Below are 23,894 nucleotides of genomic sequence, written 5' to 3'. Positions count from 1 at the left end.
TTTGTAAATTCTATATTACGTTTCTATATACAGTGTCGCTAGAAAGTTTAGGGACACCTGTCTGAAAGAGAAATGTTACAGTTGGCCCTAAACTAACTAATTTCTCAATGCTATTGATTGTTGGATGTTAAGGACATCAATTCAAGTTTTTATTCAAAATTTCAATATTTTATCTCCAAAAATGTGGAAGAAGCATGCATTAATGTATTTTAAGGAACTGCCAAAAAAAACCTTGTTTTTTAGATATTTTATTTTTATAACTTCTTAACGGCTTGCCATATTGTAATGAAACTTGCACAGTACTTTTATTATAATATGATGATCATTTAAAAAAATATGTCATGTTACAAATAAATTTTGTACTCAACTGGTCAGGGTACAAATAAAATTTTATTTTCGAACATTTTATAACAAAAAATGTGAGTTTTAATTTCGCTTCTACAAGTAGACGCCTTCATTTACAGACATGCGGTCTGCACGTCATTGTTCCTCTGGCGGTTGTTTTGTGAAACAAGCCTGCGCGCGCATTCCACACTGCCATTGTGACAGTTGTACTGCAATCTTCTTTGTGATTTGTTTATTTCGCTGTTTTGTGAAAGTTAAAGCTGTGATTATGGGCCGCTCATCTGTGTCCGAGGACATTAAATGGCAAGTTATCGGTATGTATAAAAACCGGTAGTTCATACCGAACAATTGCATCCAAGTTACATGTGTCTAAAACATGTGTTGAAAATACAGTGCGACGTTTTAACCTAGCCGGTAACCGTGATTGATGCCCCGCGGAGTGGTAGGCCACGTAAAACCACGCCTCGGCAGGATCGTAAGCTACTCGTGATGAGCAAAAAGGACCGAAATGCAAGTGCACCTGATTTACTAAGCAGCATGAAACAAGATGATGATCGTTACAATGTGAGTGTAGCAACTGTGAGTTCCAGACTTAGAGATGCAGGTATGAAATCATTTTACGCTATCCGCAAACCTTTGTTAAATGACAAGGCCAAAAAGACACGCCAAGTTTGGTGCAAGGCTCGATTAGGGTGGACAAAAGAAGCTTGGCGGCGTGTTTTGTTTTCTGATGAAAGCCGTTTTGAACTATTTCCAAGGCGCAGAGTTAGGGTATGACGTACCAATACTGAAAAATTTCTACCAGCATGTGTAGCGCCTGCAGTTCAGGCCGGTGGCGAAGCAGTAATGATATGGGGTTGCATTTCAAGTGAGGGTCCTGGGGAGCTTCAGTTCGTTGAAGGCACAATGAACAGTATTAAATATTGTCAAACTCTAGAAGAATTCATGTTACCATCTGCCAATAAATTGCTTGGTGAAAATTACATCTTTCAACAAGACAATGCACCGTGCCACAAATCAAGACACACACAAGAATGGTTCAGTAATCATGATGTTGAGGTTCTGAAGTGGCCACCACGAAGCCCGGATCTTAATCCGATAGAAAATTTATGAAATACCATGGCCAGTCGTCTAGCGAAGAACAAACCCAAGAACAAAGCTGAACTGAAGTTCATGTTGGCACAGATATGGCGGAGTATCAAGAAGGAAGACTGTCTGACACTCATTGATTCGATGCCAAAACGGATCAAAGAATGTTATAAAGCTAATGGAGGACCTATTGATTACTGATTTGTATGTATTCATGTCCATTTTACTATTTTGTATAATTTAAATATTTGTTTCCATTAAAAACAAACTTTTGTCAGAAATTTGTGTTTTTTTTAAGCCTGTCCCTAAACTTTTTAGCGACACTGTAGTATTACTTGATTAAGGTTGACTTTTTTTCTTAAGAATATCATGTTCCAGTGAATATCTGTCTCTTTTTGACTAGCATTGTAGTATTTTAGGGGTTTGCTAAATTATTGCACAGTGTGTTCTTCCATTTAAAAAATCTATATTTAGTTGAAATCGTATAACACAAAGGGGGTTTTTCTGTTACTTACAAAAACATTTTGATATACTTATTTTTGAATACGTGTGAAACTGACAAAATATTGTCAACTGTCCCAGTGTTACTGCTCAGTTTGGTGATTGTGTAGTGTCAAAGTGGACAAACAGTAAACTGTCATTTCTCCACAGTGGCACCTTTTGTATAAGGTGACCATTACTAAGGAAGTGACACATTTATTTTAAAATACAATTCATTGTACATTATCTGAAAAGTTAAGTACTACCACCCAGAGCAGAAACAGATATTAAAACAGGTTTTTAAAAGATTTGTAAATTCTATATTACGTTTCTATATAGTATTACTTGATTAAGGTTGACTTTTTTTCTTAAGAATATCATGTTCCAGTGAATATCTGTCTCTTTTTGACTAGCATTGTAGTATTTTAGGGGTTTGCTAAATTATTGCACAGTGTGTTCTTCCATTTAAAAAATCCATATTTAGTTGATATCATGTATCTCAAAGGGGGTTTTCCTGTTACTTACAAAAACATTTTGATATACTTATTTTTGAATACGTGTGAAACTGACAAAATATTGTCAACTGTCCCAGTGTTACTGCTCAGTTTGGTGATTGTGTAGTGTCAAAGTGGACAAACAGTAAACTGTCATTTCTCCACAGTGGCACCTTTTGTATAAGGTGACCATTACTAAGGAAGTGACACATTTATTTTAAAATACAATTCATTGTACATTAACTGAAAAGTTAACTACTACCACCCAGAGCAAAACAGATATTAAAAAATGTTTTTAAAAGATTTGTAAATTCTATATTACGTTTCTATATAGTATTACTTGATTAAGGTAGACGATTTTTCTTAAGTATAAAATGTAATGTTCCAGTGAGTATCCGTCTCTTTTTGACTAGCATTGTAGTATTTTAGTGGTTTGCTTAATTATTGCACAGTGTGTTCTTCCATTTAAAAAAATCCATATTTAGTTGATATCATGTATCTCAAAGGGGGTTTTCCTGTTACTTACAAAAACATTTTGATATACTTATTTTTGAATACGTGTGAAACTGACAAAATATTGTCAACTGTCCCAGTGTTACTGCTCAGTTTGGTGATTGTGTAGTGTCAAAGTGGACAAACATTAAACTGTCATTTCTCCACAGTGGCACCTTTTGTATAAGGTGACCATTACTAAGGAAGTGACACATTTATTTTAAAATACAATTCATTGTACATTAACTGAAAAGTTAACTACTACCACCCAGAGCAAAACAGATATTAAAAAATGTTTTTAAAAGATTTGTAAATTCTATATTACGTTTCTATATAGTATTACTTGATTAAGGTTGACTTTTTTTCTTAAGTATAAAATGTAATGTTCCAGTGAGTATCTGTCTCTTTTTGACTAGCATTGTAGTATTTTAGGGGTTTGCTAAATTATTGCACAGTGTGTTCTTCCATTTAAAAAATCTATATTTAGTTGATATCATGTATCTCAAAGGGGGTTTTCTTTTCCTGTTACTTACAAAAACATTTTGATATACTTATTTTTGAATACGTGTGAAACTGACAAAATATTGTCCACTGTCCCAGTGTTACTGCTCAGATTGGTGATTGTGTAGTGTCAAAGTGGACAAACAGTAAACTGTCATTTCTCCACAGTGGCACCTTTTGTATAAGGTGACCATTACTAAGGAAGTGACACATTTATTTTAAAATACAATTCATTGTACATTAACTGAAAAGTTAAGTACTACCACCCAGAGCAAAACAGATATTAAAAAATGTTTTTAAAAGATTTGTAAATTCTATATTACGTTTCTATATAGTATTACTTGATTAAGGTTGACTTTTTTTTCTTAAAAATGTCATGTTCCAGTGAATATCTGTCTCTTTTTGACTAGCATTGTAGTATTTTAGGGGTTTGCTAAATTATTGCACAGTGTGTTCTTCCATTTAGAAAATCTATATTTAGTTGATATCATGTATCTCAAAGGGGGTTTTCTTTTCCTGTTACTTACAAAAACATTTTGATATACTTATTTTTTAATATGTGTGAAACTGACAAAATATTGTCCACTGTCCCAGTGTTACTGCTCAGATTGGTGATTGTGTAGTGTCAAAGTGGACAAACAGTAAACTGTCATTTCTCCACAGTGGCACCTTTTGTATAAGGTGACCATTACTAAGGAAGTGACACATTTATTTTAAAATACAATTCATTGTACATTATCTGAAAAGTTAAGTACTACCACCCAGAGCAGAACAGATATTAAAACAGGTTTTTAAAAGATTTGTAAATTCTATATTACGTTTCTATATAGTATTACTTGATTAAGGTACACTATTTATCTTAAGTATAAAATGTAATGTTCCAGTGAGTATCCGTCTCTTTTTGACTAGCATTGTAGTATTTTAGTGGTTTGCTTAATTATTGCACAGTGTGTTCTTCCATTTAAAAAATCCATATTTAGTTCATATCATGTATCTCAAAGGGGGTTTTCTTTTCCTGTTACTTACAAAAACATTTTGATATACTTATTTTTGAATACGTGTGAAACTGACAAAATATTGTCAACTGTCCCAGTGTTACTGCTCAGTTTGGTGATTGTGTAGTGTCAAAGTGGACAAACAGTAAACTGTCATTTCTCCACAGTGGCACCTTTTGTATAAGGTGACCATTACTAAGGAAGTGACACATTTATTTTAAAATACAATTCATTGTACATTAACTGAAAAGTTAACTACTACCACCCAGAGCAAAACAGATATTAAAAAATGTTTTTAAAAGATTTGTAAATTCTATATTACGTTTCTATATAGTATTACTTGATTAAGGTTGACTTTTTTTCTTAAGTATAAAATGTAATGTTCCAGTGAATATCTGTCTCTTTTTGACTAGCATTGTAGTATTTTAGGGGTTTGCTAAATTATTGCACAGTGTGTTCTTCCATTTAAAAAATCCATATTTAGTTGATATCATGTATCTCAAAGGGGGTTTTCCTGTTACTTACAAAAACATTTTGATATACTTATTTTTGAATACGTGTGAAACTGACAAAATATTGTCAACTGTCCCAGTGTTACTGCTCAGTTTGGTGATTGTGTAGTGTCAAAGTGGACAAACAGTAAACTGTCATTTCTCCACAGTGGCACCTTTTGTATAAGGTGACCATTACTAAGGAAGTGACACATTTATTTTAAAATACAATTCATTGTACATTAACTGAAAAGTTAACTACTACCATCCAGAGCAAAACAGATATTAAAAAATGTTTTTAAAAGATTTGTAAATTCTATATTACGTTTCTATATAGTATTACTTGATTAAGGTTGACTTTTTTTCTTAAGAATGTCATGTTCCAGTGAATATCTGTCTCTTTTTGACTAGCATTGTAGTATTTTAGGGGTTTGCTAAATTATTGCACAGTGTGTTCTTCCATTTAGAAAATCTATATTTAGTTGATATCATGTATCTCAAAGGGGGTTTTCTTTTCCTGTTACTTACAAAAACATTTTGATATACTTATTTTTGAATATGTGTGAAACTGACAAAATATTGTCAACTGTCCCAGTGTTACTGCTCAGTTTGGTGATTGTGTAGTGTCAAAGTGGACAAACATTAAACTGTCATTTCTCCACAGTGGCACCTTTTGTATAAGGTGACCATTACTAAGGAAGTGACACATTTATTTTAAAATACAATTCATTGTACATTAACTGAAAAGTTGTCTACTACCACCCAGAGCAAAACAGATATTAAAACATTTTTTTTTTTTTATAGATTTGTAAATTCTACATTACGTTTCTATATAGTATTACTTGATTAAGGTAGACTATTTATCTTAAGTATAAAATGTAATGTTCCAGTGAGTATCCGTCTCTTTTTGACTAGCATTGTAGTATTTTAGGGGTTTGCGTAATTATTGCACAGTGTGTTCTTCCATTTAAAAAATCCATATTTAGTTGATATCATGTATTTCAAAGGGGTTTTCCTGTTACTTACAAAAACATTTTGATATACTTATTTTTGAATACGTGTGAAACTGACAAAATATTGTCAACTGTCCCAGTGTTACTGCTCAGTTTGGTGATTGTGTAGTGTCAAAGTGGACAAATATTAAATTGTCATTTCTCCACAGTGGCTCCTTTTGTATAAGGTGACCATTACTAAGGAAGTGACACATTTATTTTAAAATACAATTCATTGTACATTAACTGAAAAGTTGTCTACTACCACCCAGAGCAAAACAGATATTAAAAAATGTTTTTAAAAGATTTGTAAATTCTATATTACGTTTCTATATAGTATTACTTGATTAAGGTTGACTTTTTTTCTTAAGAATGTCATGTTCCAGTGAATATCTGTCTCTTTTTGACTAGCATTGTAGTATTTTAGGGGTTTGCTAAATTATTGCACAGTGTGTTCTTCCATTTAAAAAATCTATATTTAGTTGATATCGTATAACACAAAGGGAGTTTTTCTGTTACTTACAAAAACATTTTGATATACTTATTTTTGAATACGTGTGAAACTGACAAAATATTGTCAACTGTCCCAGTGTTACTGCTCAGTTTGGTGATTGTGTAGTGTCAAAGTGGACAAACAGTAAACTGTCATTTCTCCACAGTGGCACCTTTTGTATAAGGTGACCATTACTAAGGAAGTGACATATTTATTTTAAAATAAAATTCATTGTACATTAACTGAAAAGTTTACTACTACTACCCGGACCAAACAGATATTCAAACAAGTTTGCCAAACGATTAGTAATTCTACTATACATTTTTATATAGTATTACTTGATTAAGGTAGACTTTTTTATCTTTAGAGTATTATGTTCCAGTGAGAATCTATCCCTATTTGGCTAACATTGTAGAGTTCTTACACAAATAAGGGGATTTCTAAATTATTGCACAGTGTGTTCTTCCTTTAAAAAAATCTATATTTAGTTGATATCGTTGTATAATACAAAGGGGGTCTTTCTGTTATTTACAAAAACATTCTTATATACAGTTAAACCTCGATAAGTCGGATTAATCGGGACCGCGGCCGATCCGGGTTAACGAAAATCTGGGTTAGCCGGAGAATTAGGTAAATATTAATAAAATACAGTATACTTACAGATAAACTCCATTATAATTGTAAAAACATCAAACATATGCACATTTAATTATTATTAATCCTTACAGTACATTTATAACTGTTCATTTCCTGGTAAAAAAACTCAGTCAGCTTTGGTTGTGACAATGTTGTCTGCCACTTACGTGCTGTGCGATCCCACAGTCTCTTCAACATTAGCAATTCAGCCGTCGATGTTTCTGCCTGCCGCTCGAAATAAACCATTAGTTCGTTTAGTTTGGTCACTGCATCTCCATGACTCATCACTCGATCTTCAATGTCCCCCGTCTGCCTCCTCAGCGTCTGATTCATTAGCATCAGGTAAAAACGACGCGATCACTTCCTCGTCAGTAAGTGGCTCATAGCCTCCGTTATTGTCTGCCCCTAACCATAGAGTAATGTCATTTTCATCGACTTCAGAGCAGCCATCAATATTTTGGAACATATACTAAAGTTCTTGGGGCTGGACATCGTCTGGAGAGTCATTTTCCATATTACAGTTCCCTACTGGTTGAATTATATTTTCAGGCAAGTCGCCACAGTTTTTTTTATACACCCTTCCACAGTTTTTTTTTTCAAAGATTTAATTATGCTAATTCTAGTCACTTGGTCCCAAGATTCTGCAATCATGTACATTACAGTTTTCACATTAAATGTTTTGAGAATCTCAACTACACCGTGTTCTCCTTCATTTTCAATGATTGTGCTTAGCATCTGTCTTCTGTAAACCTTCTTGATTTTCTCGAGAACCCCCTGTCTATGGGCTGTAATAGCGCTGTTACATTAGGCGGCAAAAACTTGACGGTAATGTCCCTACTGACTAGCACATCTGCAGACGGATGTGAAGGAGCATTATCAATTAGTAGGACAGCTTTAATTGGCAACCCACAATCTTTTAAATATTTCGTCACACCTGGCACAAAACAATAAAAAACCCAGTTTTTAAAAGTGTTGCTGTCCATCCATCCACTTCTTTGAGACTTGTAGACAACTGGTAGAAAATCCCAATTTACGTTTTTCAGTGCTTGCGGATTTTTCGCTTTTCCTATTAGGAGTAGAGGAAATTTATGCTTCCCCGAAGCATTGCTGCAGGCCATTATTGTCAATCGGTCTTTGCTTTTTTTGTATCCCTTTGCGTCTTTTTCAGTTTTTGAGGCCAAAGTTTTGCTCGGCAACATTCTGTAAAACAGACCCGTCTCATCGGCGTTATATATTTGATCTGCCGTAAAATTTTCTTCTTTATCAAAATCCAAAAACTTGTTTTTATAGTCTTTAGCAGTGCTGTTGTCCCCAGATAGACTTTCTCCTGTGATAGATAGTTGGCGAATACCATGCTGTTTTTTCCACCTATCCAATGATCCTTGACTCGCAGTAAAATTTTCTAGTCTCTTTTCCATTGTCACTACAACATTTTTACGTTTTGTTGCCATCGCATAGATAAAACCAAACGCACAACACAAATGAAGCACACTATCTGAAGCACGATTGCAGAACCGAAGCAAACAATACAGTACACTACACACACAACACGGGCACAAGCGAGCGGAGCAAGGTACGAACGGTACCTGAGGGGCCAGGCGTGGCGGTAGCGTGGGAGAGGATTTAAGGAAATACGCGTCTGTTATTGTTTCCGAGAATCCATGAGTTACACACTCACTGTCGTACAGTCCCATCAAATACTGATGCAACATCGATTCACGGATACTATACCACTCAAAAATATTACGTTTTTATTATTGAAATGGTTGTCTGATTTTTATTTTTTAATTGAAAATTGGTCCGGGTTAGCCGGACTTCCGGGTTAATGGCGGCCGACTTATCGGGGTTGTACTGTATTTATTTTTTAATACGTGTGAAACTGACAACATATTGACAACTGTCACTGTGTTACTGTGCAGTTTGGTGATTGTGTAGTGTCAAAGTGGACAAACAGTAATCTGCCATTTCTCCACAGTGGCTTCTTGTTTATTAGATGACCATTACTAAGTGAAGTGACACATTTACTTTAAATAATTGATCATTCATAATTGTATATTCTGTATTTTAACATTTTGGGTACTCCCAAACAATTTAAGTCTAGTATATTAATAAAATTCTCTTTAAGTACATTTCTTAATATTTTACCTCACTTAATGTCATTGGAATATGCTAACAAAAAACTAAAGAGTTAAACTAACTCATCATGTCTCTAATATATACATAATTTTTATCCCTAGGTAATCATTATCTGATTGTACCGGTTTTATCAATGGGTTTATTACATTGTTAGCCAGAAAGTATTATTAGAAAAATGCTTTTCTGATTCAAGAAGAACTATGACCATAATGTTTTGTGTTAAATGTGTTTTTGCTTGAATTTTTTTTTTTTTTTTTTTTTTTTTTTTTTTTTTTTTTTTTTTTTTTTAGAAATTTTAACGATGCCACTTAATGTCCTGATGTCTAGCCTCTGAAATTACAGTAAGCCATCTACTTGTTACAATCGTTTGTTAGTACCAATTTGATAAAATACTAATTGAAAAACAGGAGTTTTTCTGATATTCAGGAATGCAGGAATTTATTTCAAAGTTTGTCATTAGTGAAGTGCTTTTCATTTATGACAGTAGGCTACTTAGATTTTTCTTCATCATTAACAGATATCCATTCTTCGTCTAAATGCTTACACTATTTATGTACATTTCCATTACACTTTTGCCATAAACTTCAAAATTAGAATAAGCTGCCAATGAATTTCAGCAGCAAAAACTTTTTGCTGAGTTGAAGTAATGAACATTGTAGTGCACGTAACAATTGGCAGGATTATTGATCAATATTATGACAAACAAAACAGTATATCTACACAACCAACTTCACCTAAGAGGTGGAACATAGTGAAGGATTTGCGATGAGTAGCTAATCTTCAATGGATGTCACATGACAGCCTACGTTGCTTAGTGTGCAGTCAGTTCTTACTTTTATCCTCTCCTGGGTAATCACGGCAGTGAGCTTGGTGCTATAAATTGAATGATAATACTCAGCGATGCTATCTAGGTGTAATATATGAAATGTTTAATCCTATTTTGTCATTTTTCATCACAATTCCTACTGTTTACTGACATATTGTTATGTACAAGAAATAACTGTTATTATGTAAAAAATTATTCTCAATAGTTATAGTAAGTAACAGTTTTTCTATTTAAATAGAGCTGTTTGAATGGCAATTTTAAAGCATATCACATTATCGTGACCAGGAGAGGGTTAAAAATAAAATTATGATAGTTATATTACAGACTAAAATTTAGTGTAAAAGGCGGATATAAAGTAAATTTTAAGAACCATTTTGAATTTTGTTTTTTCAGCATTGTTGATCCATACATTGTATATGCATCTTCTTGTAGTTAAACCTAATAAAAACTGTAAATTTTTTTAACACTCCTAATCTTATAAAAATGTAAATTTAACATTTATTTTTTAGTACTTTATGACAATGTATATCTTACAGTGTCTCATATTTATAAAACTCTTCTTTGACTCATTACAAAATATGTTCATCCAATTATTTAGTTCTATTAGAAAAATACATACACAATTTTAGTACCTAATTTTCAAGTCTCAAAACATTTTTTATGGCATCCTTGAATGTTTATGTATTAAAATTTCCAGTGTTTTTCGTGCCAACCACTTTTTTTACACTGGTTATTTATGTCATGTAACTTTTACTAAGGAAATATAATTTGTATAAATCATACAGTGGGTTTTTTGTATTCACATTAAAACATTTTTATTGCAATAAAATTATCTTACAAATTTAGTACATTTTACAATATACTATTACTATCCCTGTATGTTCGCCATTGTGACCTTATTTTGATTGATGCAATAAGATATTTAATTTGATATGTTAATTAGAACTTCGTTAAAAATATATGTTGAAACTTAGCCGTTATATCTTACATACTGTGTTTTTTAATCAAACCTTGTGTTACTCTTTTACTTACCAGATGTGTTGTTGCAGCCGAACACTAACTGCTGTGTATGATGCTATATTAGAGGATTTAGTGTATCCTGCTGAAATAGTGGGGAAGAGGATACAGGTCAAGATGGACGGTAAACAACTGATAAAGGTCCATTTGGACAAGAACCAGCAGACGAACATTGATCACAAGGTGAGATTGTTATTGGTGTCACAGATCACAAGCACTGACAAGTCCGTTGTTGGCGACAAGTTCTCAATGGTCCACAACAGTGCCACAATATCAGCTCTCTGTGCCCTGGCCAGGCTCTTGTCGTGCTGGGTTAATGTAGAGCTAACATTAAAAAAAGTGTTTAAATAAATGAACTAGAGTAATTTATAAAAAATTAAAATACAAGCAAATTCTATCACATAAAAGAAAAAGCCTTTAGGTACAGAAAAAAAAATCTAAAGTACATACAGCATTACTATAAACAATTGTAATTGTTATCATGACATTAGATATCCAGTATTCAAATTTTATCTTATAATAGAAGTAATTAAAAATTATAACTAGTGCAAGGATATCCAGTAAGCTTTTTATATTATCATGTAGTAGTGGAGGTCCGGTTTTTACAGCAACTAAATGTGTCACTATTTTATATTATAGTAGGAAGGTAGTGCTGTTTCAAGTTTTTCAGTACTGTTTGTTTTATCAGGAAATCTTTGTTAAGTGTGAAGTTTATATGGCAGTTATCCATTTTTTTTTTGACAAGACCGTTGAATGTTAAATTTTAGTAAGTAGTCAGTATTTATCTTGTTTTTGTATTGTTGATAGCTAGGTGTTGATCAGTGAAGATTTCTTACAATATGCATTTATCTTTAACAAAAATTAGCATTTTCATATGATTCTTTTGTTTATTTTAATATAGTGCTTTGTACTACATATTGGTGGCCAATTCGTCCATCATTATACAGAATGTTTGTCCATAACCACCATGAAGTTTATATAGGATAAACAAATAACCTGAAAATCAGCTAGATTCTAGTTGAAGTTTTGAGTTTATTTTTATCACATATTAAACCATCAGTAAGTTAATTCTAGTACAGTACATATGCTAGTAGTGAGTGACTAGTACAGTACATATGCAAGCCTGAGTTGTGAAAAATAAACTGTTGTTTAATGCTTGGGCTGAAATATTTTGTGTAAACTTCACATGAGTTTAGAAGACTACTTCCTTGTGATAACACAAAAGTATGAAAATTAATTGAGATCCCTACATTAGAAATACATAATAAAACCAAACGTCCAGGCTTGCAATGATAGGAATCGTACTATAGTTGGTGCCAACCACCATTTTCTCATACAAACAAATTTTGTATATGAATCAAAAGTTGAGACTTTCAGTTATAAAATACTATTTATCTGTATATTTTTCTTGATGAATAATTTTACGTTTTATGATGTTTTTATAAGTAAATTTACAGTTAACGGGCATTTGCCATTGTTATGTGTTACAAAAGGTATAATATAACATTGTTTTAATCATCGAAAAGTTGTTATACATTTTGTAACATATAATAATGGCAAATGTCCAAAATCGTTTTATATCCTTTTAATAATTAATACATACACTAACTTTAAGTAAAGATTAAATTAACAGATTTTCTAAATTTGTTTAGTATAAGGTACGATAAAAAATATTAATTATATGTTGTTATAAAATTTTTATAATTCTCTTACTTATAAGGTTCCTAACTATTTCTCATTATTTTATGCTGTGACTAATATTTGTTCAGAATTAGAAAAAGTAACCATACTGAAAACTAATTTGAAATATTTGAATGTGAATATTTGGGTTGTTGTGAATTTATACCTTTATTTTTGTATGTTTCAGCTCGACACATTTGCTTCAGTGTATAAGAAGTTAACAGGGAGGGAAGTCAAATTTGAGTTCCCAGAAACGTACCTGTAAATGTTTTATTACAATAAAATGTTTAAATAAAATCCACTTTGGGTGAATGTGTTTGTTTGCATCACTTGCCTTCCTTTTCCCTTATATAAGTAAAAACAATGGAGAGGAATTTTGCCATCAATGGTGTATACCTTTTAACAAAATGTCAATTATAAGCAGTTTTATTTTACCTACAAGAAAAGAAGGTAAGATTTTGTTGTGATAAATATTAAATTGACAAGTACTGATAATGATATATGTTGTATTGATAGCTTGTGCTGAGGGTTATTTGTTACTTGGGAAATTATGTTCTTGAAATAAAGGTTTTATTGTGGTATAAATAAGGTTATACAGTATAGATAATTATTTTTTGACTACGAGTTACAAAAGATACAAAATACTATACATTTATTTAGATAAATGAATGATTCATCTAAATAATATAAAAAATATATAAACTTATAACCTTTAATTTTATTTTATTTAAAATAAATATAAAAACCAAATTGTTGAAATTTATTAACACTGGTGAAATAACAATCCAGCTAAACGTTTCTTTAATAAAGGTTAATATAACTTAAAAACTAATAAATGTAAAATAAAATAAAATGAGCTATAACTTCAATATCAGAACCGTGGGTTTTGAGCTTTTGCGAAGAATAACCAATATTTAATTTTAAAAGAAATCAAAGAATTGTTAATTTGGAATGATCATTAAAGGACTAATATTAATTAGTAAAGGAACAAGCTCTAATACTGATGATGTGGAAGAGCTGCTTGTAGTTGAGCTAGGCATCCTTTGGATGCTTTGTAGATACAGTGGGAATGATTGAAGTGTCAATTGGGATCCGTTACAGTGATGTGAAGGTCTGTCCAATCATAAATTGCGATTTAATGTCAGTTTTTTAAAAGAGGGGGCACAAATAGGTAGTGGATTAAATGATATCAGAAAAAAATTTGAAGCTTTAAAATATGCAAAAGCAGGGAGGGAAAGTAAGTTTTTCTAAGATATAAATTAATAAGGATTGAAAGTTATGGAATAATTTTGATCAGCTAAGTCATTGTTAATCAGTCAATTAAAATAATTAATAAACAGAAGGAAGTATGATTTTAATACTGTATGGAAAGCTGGTGAAGGTATAAATAATTATTGAAGGTGATTTCATGTAGGCCTACATTACAAAATGAAAATTTTTAAATCTGGGGTACTTGTTCGGTTATTAATATTTTATGAATTATAAATCGATAGTTTAAAAATTAATAAAATAGTTTGACAATAATTTGAAATATATCTTGTGTTGTTAAACGACCATATATTGAAAAAAAGGAAATTCTAATTACAGTTATCGTCGTCGCAGATTTAGTGAAGGGAGGGTAATGGATAAAATGTTCCTGTGAATATAGAGAAATTTTGTGTGAAGATGTGAGCCAGTTCTTGTTTATGGAATATCAATTTTAGTTCAATTACAAAATATATGTAGTAATGCAATGTCAAACATATTTAATGTGTCTTATGAAAGTTTTTTTTTTGTATAACAAACCACTCAATAGCAAGTACGATTCTTCTAAAACACTAAATTTTAAGAGGAAACAAAACCTTTTTCATGATAAACAAACGTAGCCTATTATATATTTCAAGTCTTCAATTACAATAACAACCCAAGATGTCAGTAAAATTATGAATTTAGCTCATGTGCGCTATTTTGTGAAGCCTTTCAAAGCAAAGTGATTATATAAAAGGTTTAGATTTATATGCTAGGTTGAAAGGCAAGACAAGATTAATATGTGTAATTTTTTTTTATATTTGCTCGTTTAATATTTTAAAAGTATTTGATAAGACAATTGGTAAGTCTTTGAGCAACATTTCATATAGCAAAAAAAGTTAAGATTTAGCCGACTCTTCATATTTTATTATTTAGGGGAAAGAAGTTTATACAATTTTATGTATTGCAACATATTAAACTAGAGAATCTCTTGATAGATTTGATACCACACACAAATTTAAAAAAATGTAGCAAATAATATTTATTTGTTTTATTAATGAATTTTTATGTTAAATGTGTACTAAGTGATCAAGGAGGAAAAAATTTTAAACTGCATATGAGTTGTCTTATGATCTGCAAGACTGAAACATTACCAACCACTTTATGTAAAAATATGCACATATACATCACATGTCTTATATATCCTTATCTGATGGATTTTTTATTAGGAATTGTAGTTAATAAATAGAATCTTTCCTTGTTCAATACTCACAATTGGTAGAAGTTTCAAGAAATATTTTTACGCAAAAACAGATTCAAACATTCCCTTAAAAATACTAATAAAGGCCATTGACTCATTTAAGTCATCTCTTTAGGAAGCAGCTGGGAAATCAACAGCCGATGTTCTAAATAAACAGTATACAGGTTGTAACAAAAAGGTTGGGCTGGGAATGCATTTTCAGATTTTATATGTGATTTTAAGCTAAAAATGAAGAATAACTTTTTACCACTTCGTTTAGCGCTATTTCTTATTAACAAATTACCTCTAAAACTAGTAAAGCTAAAGAAACCAAATTTGGCACATTAGTTTGAATAGGTAAGAGAAAAATAATAAACAAATAATTGTATTATTTTCTGTAATATAAAAAAACTGTGTCTGTTGAAAGTTTTTAAAGTCAAATATAAAATAACCAGTAGAGTTAAAAAAATGTACTAGACATCAGATATTTGGAGAATTTTATTGAAATTCCAACGGTACTAGTTTCAACGAAATCTGCCATGCCATAAGTGAGCACAACCACTTTAAAGGTATACTTGCACAAGTCAGAAGAAGTAAAACATTTTGCCTTCTGATAGGCATCAGTTATAAAAAATTTACAAGGTACCACTATTTAGTTAGTGTTAATATGTCCACTGAAGGAGTTACACAAGAAAATATTGAGAAATAACGACAAAATCAATATCGAGTACATGAACACTTTTCTAAAGAACAGTGGATCCTGTAAGAAGGATAACATCAATACAGCGACTGAATCGGAAGTCCTGGGTCGAATTCTTTCAACATGATAGTATATAGGGATATTTATCATTTCAGCATTCTCACAAAGTATACAAGCTTAAACTTTTAAGTAATAAATAGGATTAACATAAAACTCATAATTTCGGTTTTTATTAAAATTGCTGTTAGCATAACCTTGGGTTATTTTGATTTTGAGAACCACATTTTGTATGGCTCATGTGAACTTTTTCTTCTTAGACATGGTTAAGGAATCGAGCATGATTTAGAAATAAACAACGCCATGTGAATGTGTGTATGATACAGTCAAAATATGTGAGCTATTTTAGAGCTATTTCATTGTTAGATAATTAGGTTAGTGATATTAGGCCTATATACTAAATAGACCAATACCAATTAATGAAATTCATATTCTCTTGTTATTTGAATTTCTAGACATCTTCAGACATCATTTGTATTGAAAACTCTTGGAGCAATTGGAAAAACTCATAAATACTACTAAATGTAAAAAATACAGTACATTTCCAATTTATTTACTTTTTGGACAAGGCCTCTCGTGGAGTCGCCTGATGATGAAACCTTTGGTTTCAAAAGGCCTCGTCCAAAAAGTAAATAAATTGGAAATGTACTGTATTCTTTACATTTAGTAGTATCTATTTGTATGTCGAACAGGACGTAAGATTCTTAAATCTGCTTAAAGTGTTTTGAATGACAGTTGTACAGTATGTATATCTACAATAGGTGAAGAGTTTGCCACACTACATGTCACGTAATAAGCTTCAGCTCAGATCTATAGCTCAATTTGTTCTATATAGAGGTGTCCTGCTTGGACCCGTAAGGCCCCTTCTTGCTGGTGGTGAATTTTCATCATAATATTAAAAAAGTAAAAGAAATTCCATGTAAAAAGTTCTGTACTATGTATTAATAAGAGCTGACAGTTTAAAATTTTTTACCAAAACTTACTTTTAAGCGTAGCGAGTGAACCAATAATGAACCTTATCACATTGATTTGTTGGTTTTGTTAGTACCCACAACTTGATCCATTTAATCTTTGCTGTATCTCTAATAGTTTAGTTTCAGTGTGCATACAATTTGGGAACATACAGTACTATATAACGGGGAAAATTTAATTCATGGTTTTAAAAATAAAAAATATATCAATTCCACCAGTCGTATTTCACATACCTACTGTACAAATTTCACATTTTTATCTTCAGCAGTTTTCTATTGGGCCTGGTTTTAAAATGGCCCAAGTCCAAAATTACAAATGTCCACAATTTTTCGTGAAGTGACAACACTTTTTATTGTTCTCTTCTGCCATAAGGATTGAAGGATTGTGACTATCATAAAATTGTTTTGCTCAACCAAAAAACGATTATACCACCTTAACATTGTGGATATATGTTGTGGACATGTTATACCTTAACGTAGCTATAACAATTTAAACCCCTATAAGGGCAAAATACAAAAGATTATGTGATGGTCTTTTAAGTTTGAGGAGATATAATGTGTATTACAACAAATTTGGTATTAATCTATAGGATATGTAGTACAATAAATTTGGTATTAAGCTTAACAGTCATTAGGTGATACAAAAATTTGAACCTATGCATGAAAAGTTTTAATTAAATTTATTCTAAACATAAGCCTAAAACTGTAATAGAGTTTGGGTTAGGTGTTACTATAGTAAAAAAGTTTTACATAAACAAGATATTAAGGTAACTAAAATTTTTTTATCAAAAAAGAATAAAATAGCCTAATTAGATTTCTTTATAACAGCCTATACACTCTAAATTCATTTTAATTACTAGAAGTAATTTTTTTTTAATCATCTTTTTGTTAATACCCAACGAGATTCCCTCAACAAAGCAGGGATGAATTGAGTTAGCTATAAATTTGAATGTTAAGTTAATTAAAATATATACATAATTAAATTAGCATAAAGTAAAATACCCAGGCAAGTAGTTATGTTTAAAATTAAATATTTAAACAAATGTTTTGGCCTTTGTGTTTCCTGAAGATGAAAGAAGCACTTTTTTCTGTTTCATGATATGAGAAACAAAAACACTCTTTACACCTCCTTTTGAATAGCATTTTAAATGTTTTAGTAAGATAAAATATTGCATTTATTGTAGTTTTTTAGTTACAATGCAGTTAAATTTTATACTACTTAGGGGGACATTTGTCTTACTTTTTGTAGCAAAAATTATTATCAATGGATATTTTAAAATTAAAGTAATAAATAAAGATGAAAATTTGAACAATTGAAATATAAACTTTAAAGTTCATTAGTCAACAACAACTCTAAAATCTACTCATTTATGTGGAGCTTTCGTAATAGTTTATTAACAGCTAACGTCAGTCAATCAGAAACGAGGTACTGTGACTATAACTCCTTAGGTAACGGTTACTATGGATGCGAATTCTGACGAAAATCTGTTCTGACGAGTACGTCCGAAACCCTCGTCAGAACAAGGCGGTTACAGTGTGCGCGTTTTCAGATCTTCTGATAGTCAGTACGTATCAAAGTTGCCCAGCTAAATGGATAAACTCGATGAACAATATTTTCTTGAAAGGCCGTTATTAAAAATAATGTTGTTGAATAGGGTAAAAAACAGAATATGTTAACCCGATATTTGGTAGTATGTATGTAACAATGTATTTAATTGGTAAAATAAAAATTATTTATTTATTATAACAAAACAATCTCATAAAAAAAAACCAAATTAGATTCATTTATAAAATTATTGAAAATCTGATTGACATAACAATTAACCCTAGAAATAAAACAACCTTTGCTTGATAAAAAGAATAATTTTCCTTAAAAAAAAAAAATAGTTTTACTGAAAACCCACATTCTCCCTAAATTGTGCTGACATAACAATTAACCCTAGAAATAAAACAACCTTTGCTTGATAAAAAGAATAATTTTCCTTAAAAATAGTTTTACTGAAAACCCACATTCTCCCTAAATTGTGCTGAGTGCAACCATATTCTGATTCTTCTGAGCAAGATCTCTGTTGTGGTAATTTTTATCTCTTATGTCCCACAAACACCTGTTCTCGTACACAAGACCGATTAATTCATCAATATCCATGGTTAATTTAATTTAATAACTCTAAAATTCGACGCACAGGATGAAATAAGTTGCTGGCCGCACAAAAAAATCAAACATGTTTGATCGATCAAATCGTTCTGATGACTTCGTGTCTTTTCTGACGCAAAAATCGCTGTCACTGTAAACAGTATCATTAGAAAACAGGCTTTTGTTTGTTCGGACGACTTCGTACGAACTCGTCAGAACAGATTTTCGTCAGAATTCGCATCCATAGTAACCGTTACCTTACCCAAAATTGGTACAGATAAATCAATACATACAACCTATTTTATATGCTAGCCTACTATACTTATCAAAACAATAAATTGAATAACAACACAATAAAAGCTATAGTTATTATAAATACATTGTAGCAAGTTATTGGTTTTGGTTAAAGGGAGATGTGTAAAAGACTTCCTGAGAAGAGACATTTTCACTGTTTAAATTCTCAACTAGGGATTTCATAATACCATCTTATTTCTCTATCATCAGTACTACTTTCTTGTATACAATATAAAATGACAATCAGCGATCTACAGAGCAGCACTGACTGGTTGTCTCATTCTGCAGTCAGTATTACAATTAGTTTACCACAATATCTACTACACTTTGCCTTTGTCACAGATCGATAAAAACCATCATATTTAGTTTGAAGCGTTAAGAACAATGTTGGTGAAAACATCTCACAAGCATTTTAAGGGTTAAAATTGATGAATGAATTATTTTGTAAATGTCAGCTATTTAGTTATTATGAATGTAATAAGCAGAGTCCCAGTACCTAAAGTAAAGTTTGAAATTCCTCGAAAAATTATCCAGCAACAAATATACATTACATCACCAAAGCTTTAAGACCAACAATTCAATACATAAGAATAATGAAATATGTCTTATTTAACAAAGAAATAATTAGATACTACAGAAACAAACCACCATCACTGACTTACCTTGAGAAGCCATGTAAGAGGTCAAATAAAACCAAAATTGAGGTGTGTAAAGAGCATCTTTTGTTTTACATTGTTATTGTTTGTACAATGTTAATAACGATTAAGTGACAATATAAGATAATAATAAGATATGTTATTGTTTAAGTGATTCAAAAGTTATGACTAACAACTAGAATACTATACAAGCAAAATTTCATTTGTAACATTGTACTAACTGTATATTTTAAATATGATATGACAAAAACTAATGATAAACAATAATCTTTCAAAAGGATGATCAACCGAGTTGATAATAAATTAACAATTATATAATTATTTATAACTGATATTTTGTCTATACATGGCACTTGCAATATTATATATTAGGTTAGACGTATACTAGTCATATAAGTAAAATGTATATTTATAAAAACAAGATTGAACTATTCTCAAAATGATGCTAACAAAAATGTTTGTGGTCTTCGAATACTATAGTGATAAAAGAAACACAAGCAAATATGAATAAATCTTTTAAAAGTCCAATTAGACTGTAGAACACCAGAAGTTAACTGCAAATCAGTAGTATAACTAAGGGGGATGAGGGGTATAGAACACCTCTTAAAAGCCCTAAAAATAATAATTGCATAACAGCTATTAAACTGGTTTTAAATACAGTGATAAAAAGTTTAAATTTTAACTAAGCTATTATAATTTATTCAAATTTAGATTGATTAAGAATCACTCCATGGCCCCTGGAGTGTGTTGTGTTTTTCAATCAGATTCATACCCCCTCCTCCTCAAGCTAACTTCTAGTTACGCCACTGCTGTAAATAGTTTTATTATTTATTATTATTAATATTGCTTTATTTTAATTTCTAGTAAATTGATACCAAAATATTTATATGTGTATTGAAAATATTTAATGCTTTCAAATCATACATTGTTTTATGAAATTAGCTCAACAAAATTTAGATGATTATATTAAAATTTTAGGAAAATGTTTACATTTATGTACACATAATTAAAACATACTCCAAGTGTAGCTTTGGAAAAAAACCTTGTTGAGCATATGATGAGGATGAAGGCATCCTTTATGTTGACAAGAAAGACACATGAGAGAAGAAGGATGGCTGATTGAGAATTCTGGAAGGGATAGGATGGGAAGCAAAGCATATTAATAGGGATTTGTAATAAGTAGGCTTAGTGATGCTGGAAATTACTATGGACAATTGTGTAAATAATTTATACAATTTAAATTATGTTCTTTATAAAAATATCTCTTTTGTTATGGTTAACAAAAGATATACTTCATGTGTAGTTGTCACTTCAAAATTTTACATTGAAAGATACATTATGTTTTGAAGGTTAATTTGAACAATATGACTGTATGAATTGGTTAATATAGATGTTATGATACTAAAAAAACAATTATCTTGAAATCAAGTTATAAATATTTATTGTATAAGCATATGAGTGGTTTCAAAAATATGGACTTAGTTTGATGGCAATCAGTCGAGAAGTTGAGTTTGTTGTTATATTTGGTTGTAATTATTCAATATTAACATATATTTTTCAACACCACACAGCATCCAACTAAAATATGAACTGTAAGAACTACAGTTCTAAATAAACTGAGAATTTTAAAGGCTTTTAAAAATGCTGTAAGATGTCAATTTTGAAACCTTCACACGAGATGTCATAAAATGTTTAAAACATTTGTCTGAAATTGTTTATGATTTCTAAAACCCTGCAAGTTTTTATTTATATTGTTTAATAGTCGGATTTATTTTACATAAATGGAAAAGGCATCAATGTAACTTTTCATTCGTTGACACCGGTTATTCCATTGACCCTTTCCGGGGGTCGACTAATACGTAATACCACCATTTCATTTGAATTGTACACCTAATTTTACAGATAGGCCAAGCGTTCTGAGTGCGGCCAGACTGTACTAGCCATCCTATCCGCTGTCATAGTGTGATTGATTTAAAAGAACTAAACTACTGGAACACCCTTTATTTCAATACAACTTTACTTGTAATGAAAAGAACCTATTATTATTAATATTTTTTCATCTTTGTTCTAAGCAAAAGCCCGATGTTCTTAAAAAAGACACTTCCCCGCCCACCCATCAGGCAGCACTGGGCCACACGCATAGATCGCTTAGCCTATCTGTAATAATAGTAAAGCGTAAAGTAAATAGTAAAGCTGTTTTATTACTTTAAAAATGAAAGTTTGAAGTTTTATGTTATCTTTTTAACAACTGCCATTCCTTTGTTTTTTGAGGAATTGGACAACAAAAATAAATCCTTTTTTAACTAAATATTTTAATGGTAATGAGATGAAAAGTGGTTGTTTTTCTCATACTCGAGGATAAAAATATCCATAAGCTTCACCCAGGCTCTCATAAACCGCTCTGCTTAAAACTTATTTTTGCTTCGCAGTAATACAGTATTAGCAAAAATAAACAGTACAAAATGGTAATATTTTATTATGGTGAAAACAGTAACATTACATATAAATTTTACCAATAAATACAAGTCAAAGGAAGCAAAATCGGTTAAGTTGGGTATTAACATGTTCAATATGACCCCTGTTCAGTTTGAAGCAACACTTGTACTGTTCTTGTAGGTTTTGCATAATTTTTATGAATAGGGGTTGTTCCATTCTCCGAATACACATGGTTATTTTTTCTTTGAGTTGAACGATGGTAAATGATGGGTCATTGAGAGAAAATGTTTTCTTTCAACATTCCCCAGACGTAGGCGTCCGGTGTTTTAAGATCGGGGGAGTGTGCTGGGTAAGGAAAGTTTGTTCTAAGGGAGATAAGACGGTTGCCAAAGGTTTGTTGGAGGAAAGCAATGTTGTTAACGGCAGTGTGACTGACTGAATTTAACGGCAGGTTTCGTGCACGACAAAATCTCCTAAGATCTCTCACAAAACTAGCAAGAATGGCCCTAAAATCGATACTGATTTACAGTAAGAGTCTCTCCACTGTTGCCTTCAAAAAAGTATGGTCCCACTATACCCCCCCCCCCCAGACACAGCGCACCAAATGGTTACACACTTACTATGCTGTGGCCTCTCTACAACAATATCAGGACGTTCAAATTCAAGGAAACGTGTTGCCTGTTTGTTTATGAACCATTAAGGTGCACATGACATTCATCTGTAAACCAAACATCACTCAAAAACTCAGGTTCTTCATAGCATATTGCTAACATTGAAGCATAGCACTGAACTCTGGCTAGTTTGTTTCTACAGTTTAAAGGTTGTCCAGTTTGTATCCTGTAGGGAAAACCACCAATGTTTTTGAACATTCTTCGCATTGACGTATTGCTAATATTCAGTTTAAGAGAAGCTTGGATTAGGCTTCTTTTCAGTGACTGTAACACTTGCTGCAAACACTCTTCCGTGGTTTTCATTTGTACAAACAGTAGTTGGGTGACCTGAAAAGCCCTTTCCCTATGTCAAAACACTACCTGTTCTTCGAAATTTTTCAACAACAGTAAGAATCATAGCATTACTACGCTGGTTTTTGCAGAATTTTTCCTGAAAATGACTCATGTTGTTGTTGTGCAGTCTATGACAAGCTTGGCCCATCCCTATGAGCGAAAATGATGCTCCACGATAAAAATTTTCTGTAACGTTGTTAGCACCATGATAGCAAAAACTAACCTAAAATAAGAAAGAAGTAATGAACATGAAAACCGTGGCAACAATCGACAATTGAATCAGCTGATCGAGAAGGCAACTAGAGCTGATTCAGTTTCAGTACCGTTTATTATGGCTAATACTATATTTCAGAGAACTCTGTCTGCAGAGTTACCAATGTTTATCCACAGCTTTGAATAAAAATTGATCTGGATATTGAAATGCGACGCACACACACGGCAGTACTGTACGGAACAGAGCGCTGTGACTCACTGAGTGACCTGATCGTATTCAATGCCTAATATGGGA

General features: G+C 31.5%; 1 protein-coding gene across 1 annotated transcript in view; it reads left to right on the top strand.

Moving 5' to 3' along the window:
• LOC124366867 (40S ribosomal protein S7-like) overlaps positions 1 to 12,979 on the top strand; it is a 34,548-nt gene extending 21,569 nt beyond the window's left edge. The window contains exons 4-5 of the mRNA XM_046823470.1: positions 11,020 to 11,170; positions 12,855 to 12,979. Coding sequence (XP_046679426.1) covers positions 11,020 to 11,170; positions 12,855 to 12,932 — 229 coding nt within the window. The 3' untranslated portion in view covers positions 12,933 to 12,979. The remainder of the gene's footprint in view (positions 1 to 11,019; positions 11,171 to 12,854) is intronic.
• Positions 12,980 to 23,894: the final 10,915 nt, after the last annotated feature.

The sequence above is a fragment of the Homalodisca vitripennis genome, chromosome 1 (assembly GCF_021130785.1).
Source record: "Homalodisca vitripennis isolate AUS2020 chromosome 1, UT_GWSS_2.1, whole genome shotgun sequence".
NCBI classification, from domain to species: Eukaryota; Metazoa; Arthropoda; class Insecta; order Hemiptera; family Cicadellidae; genus Homalodisca; species Homalodisca vitripennis.
This window is presented reverse-complemented; position numbering and strand designations above follow the sequence as displayed.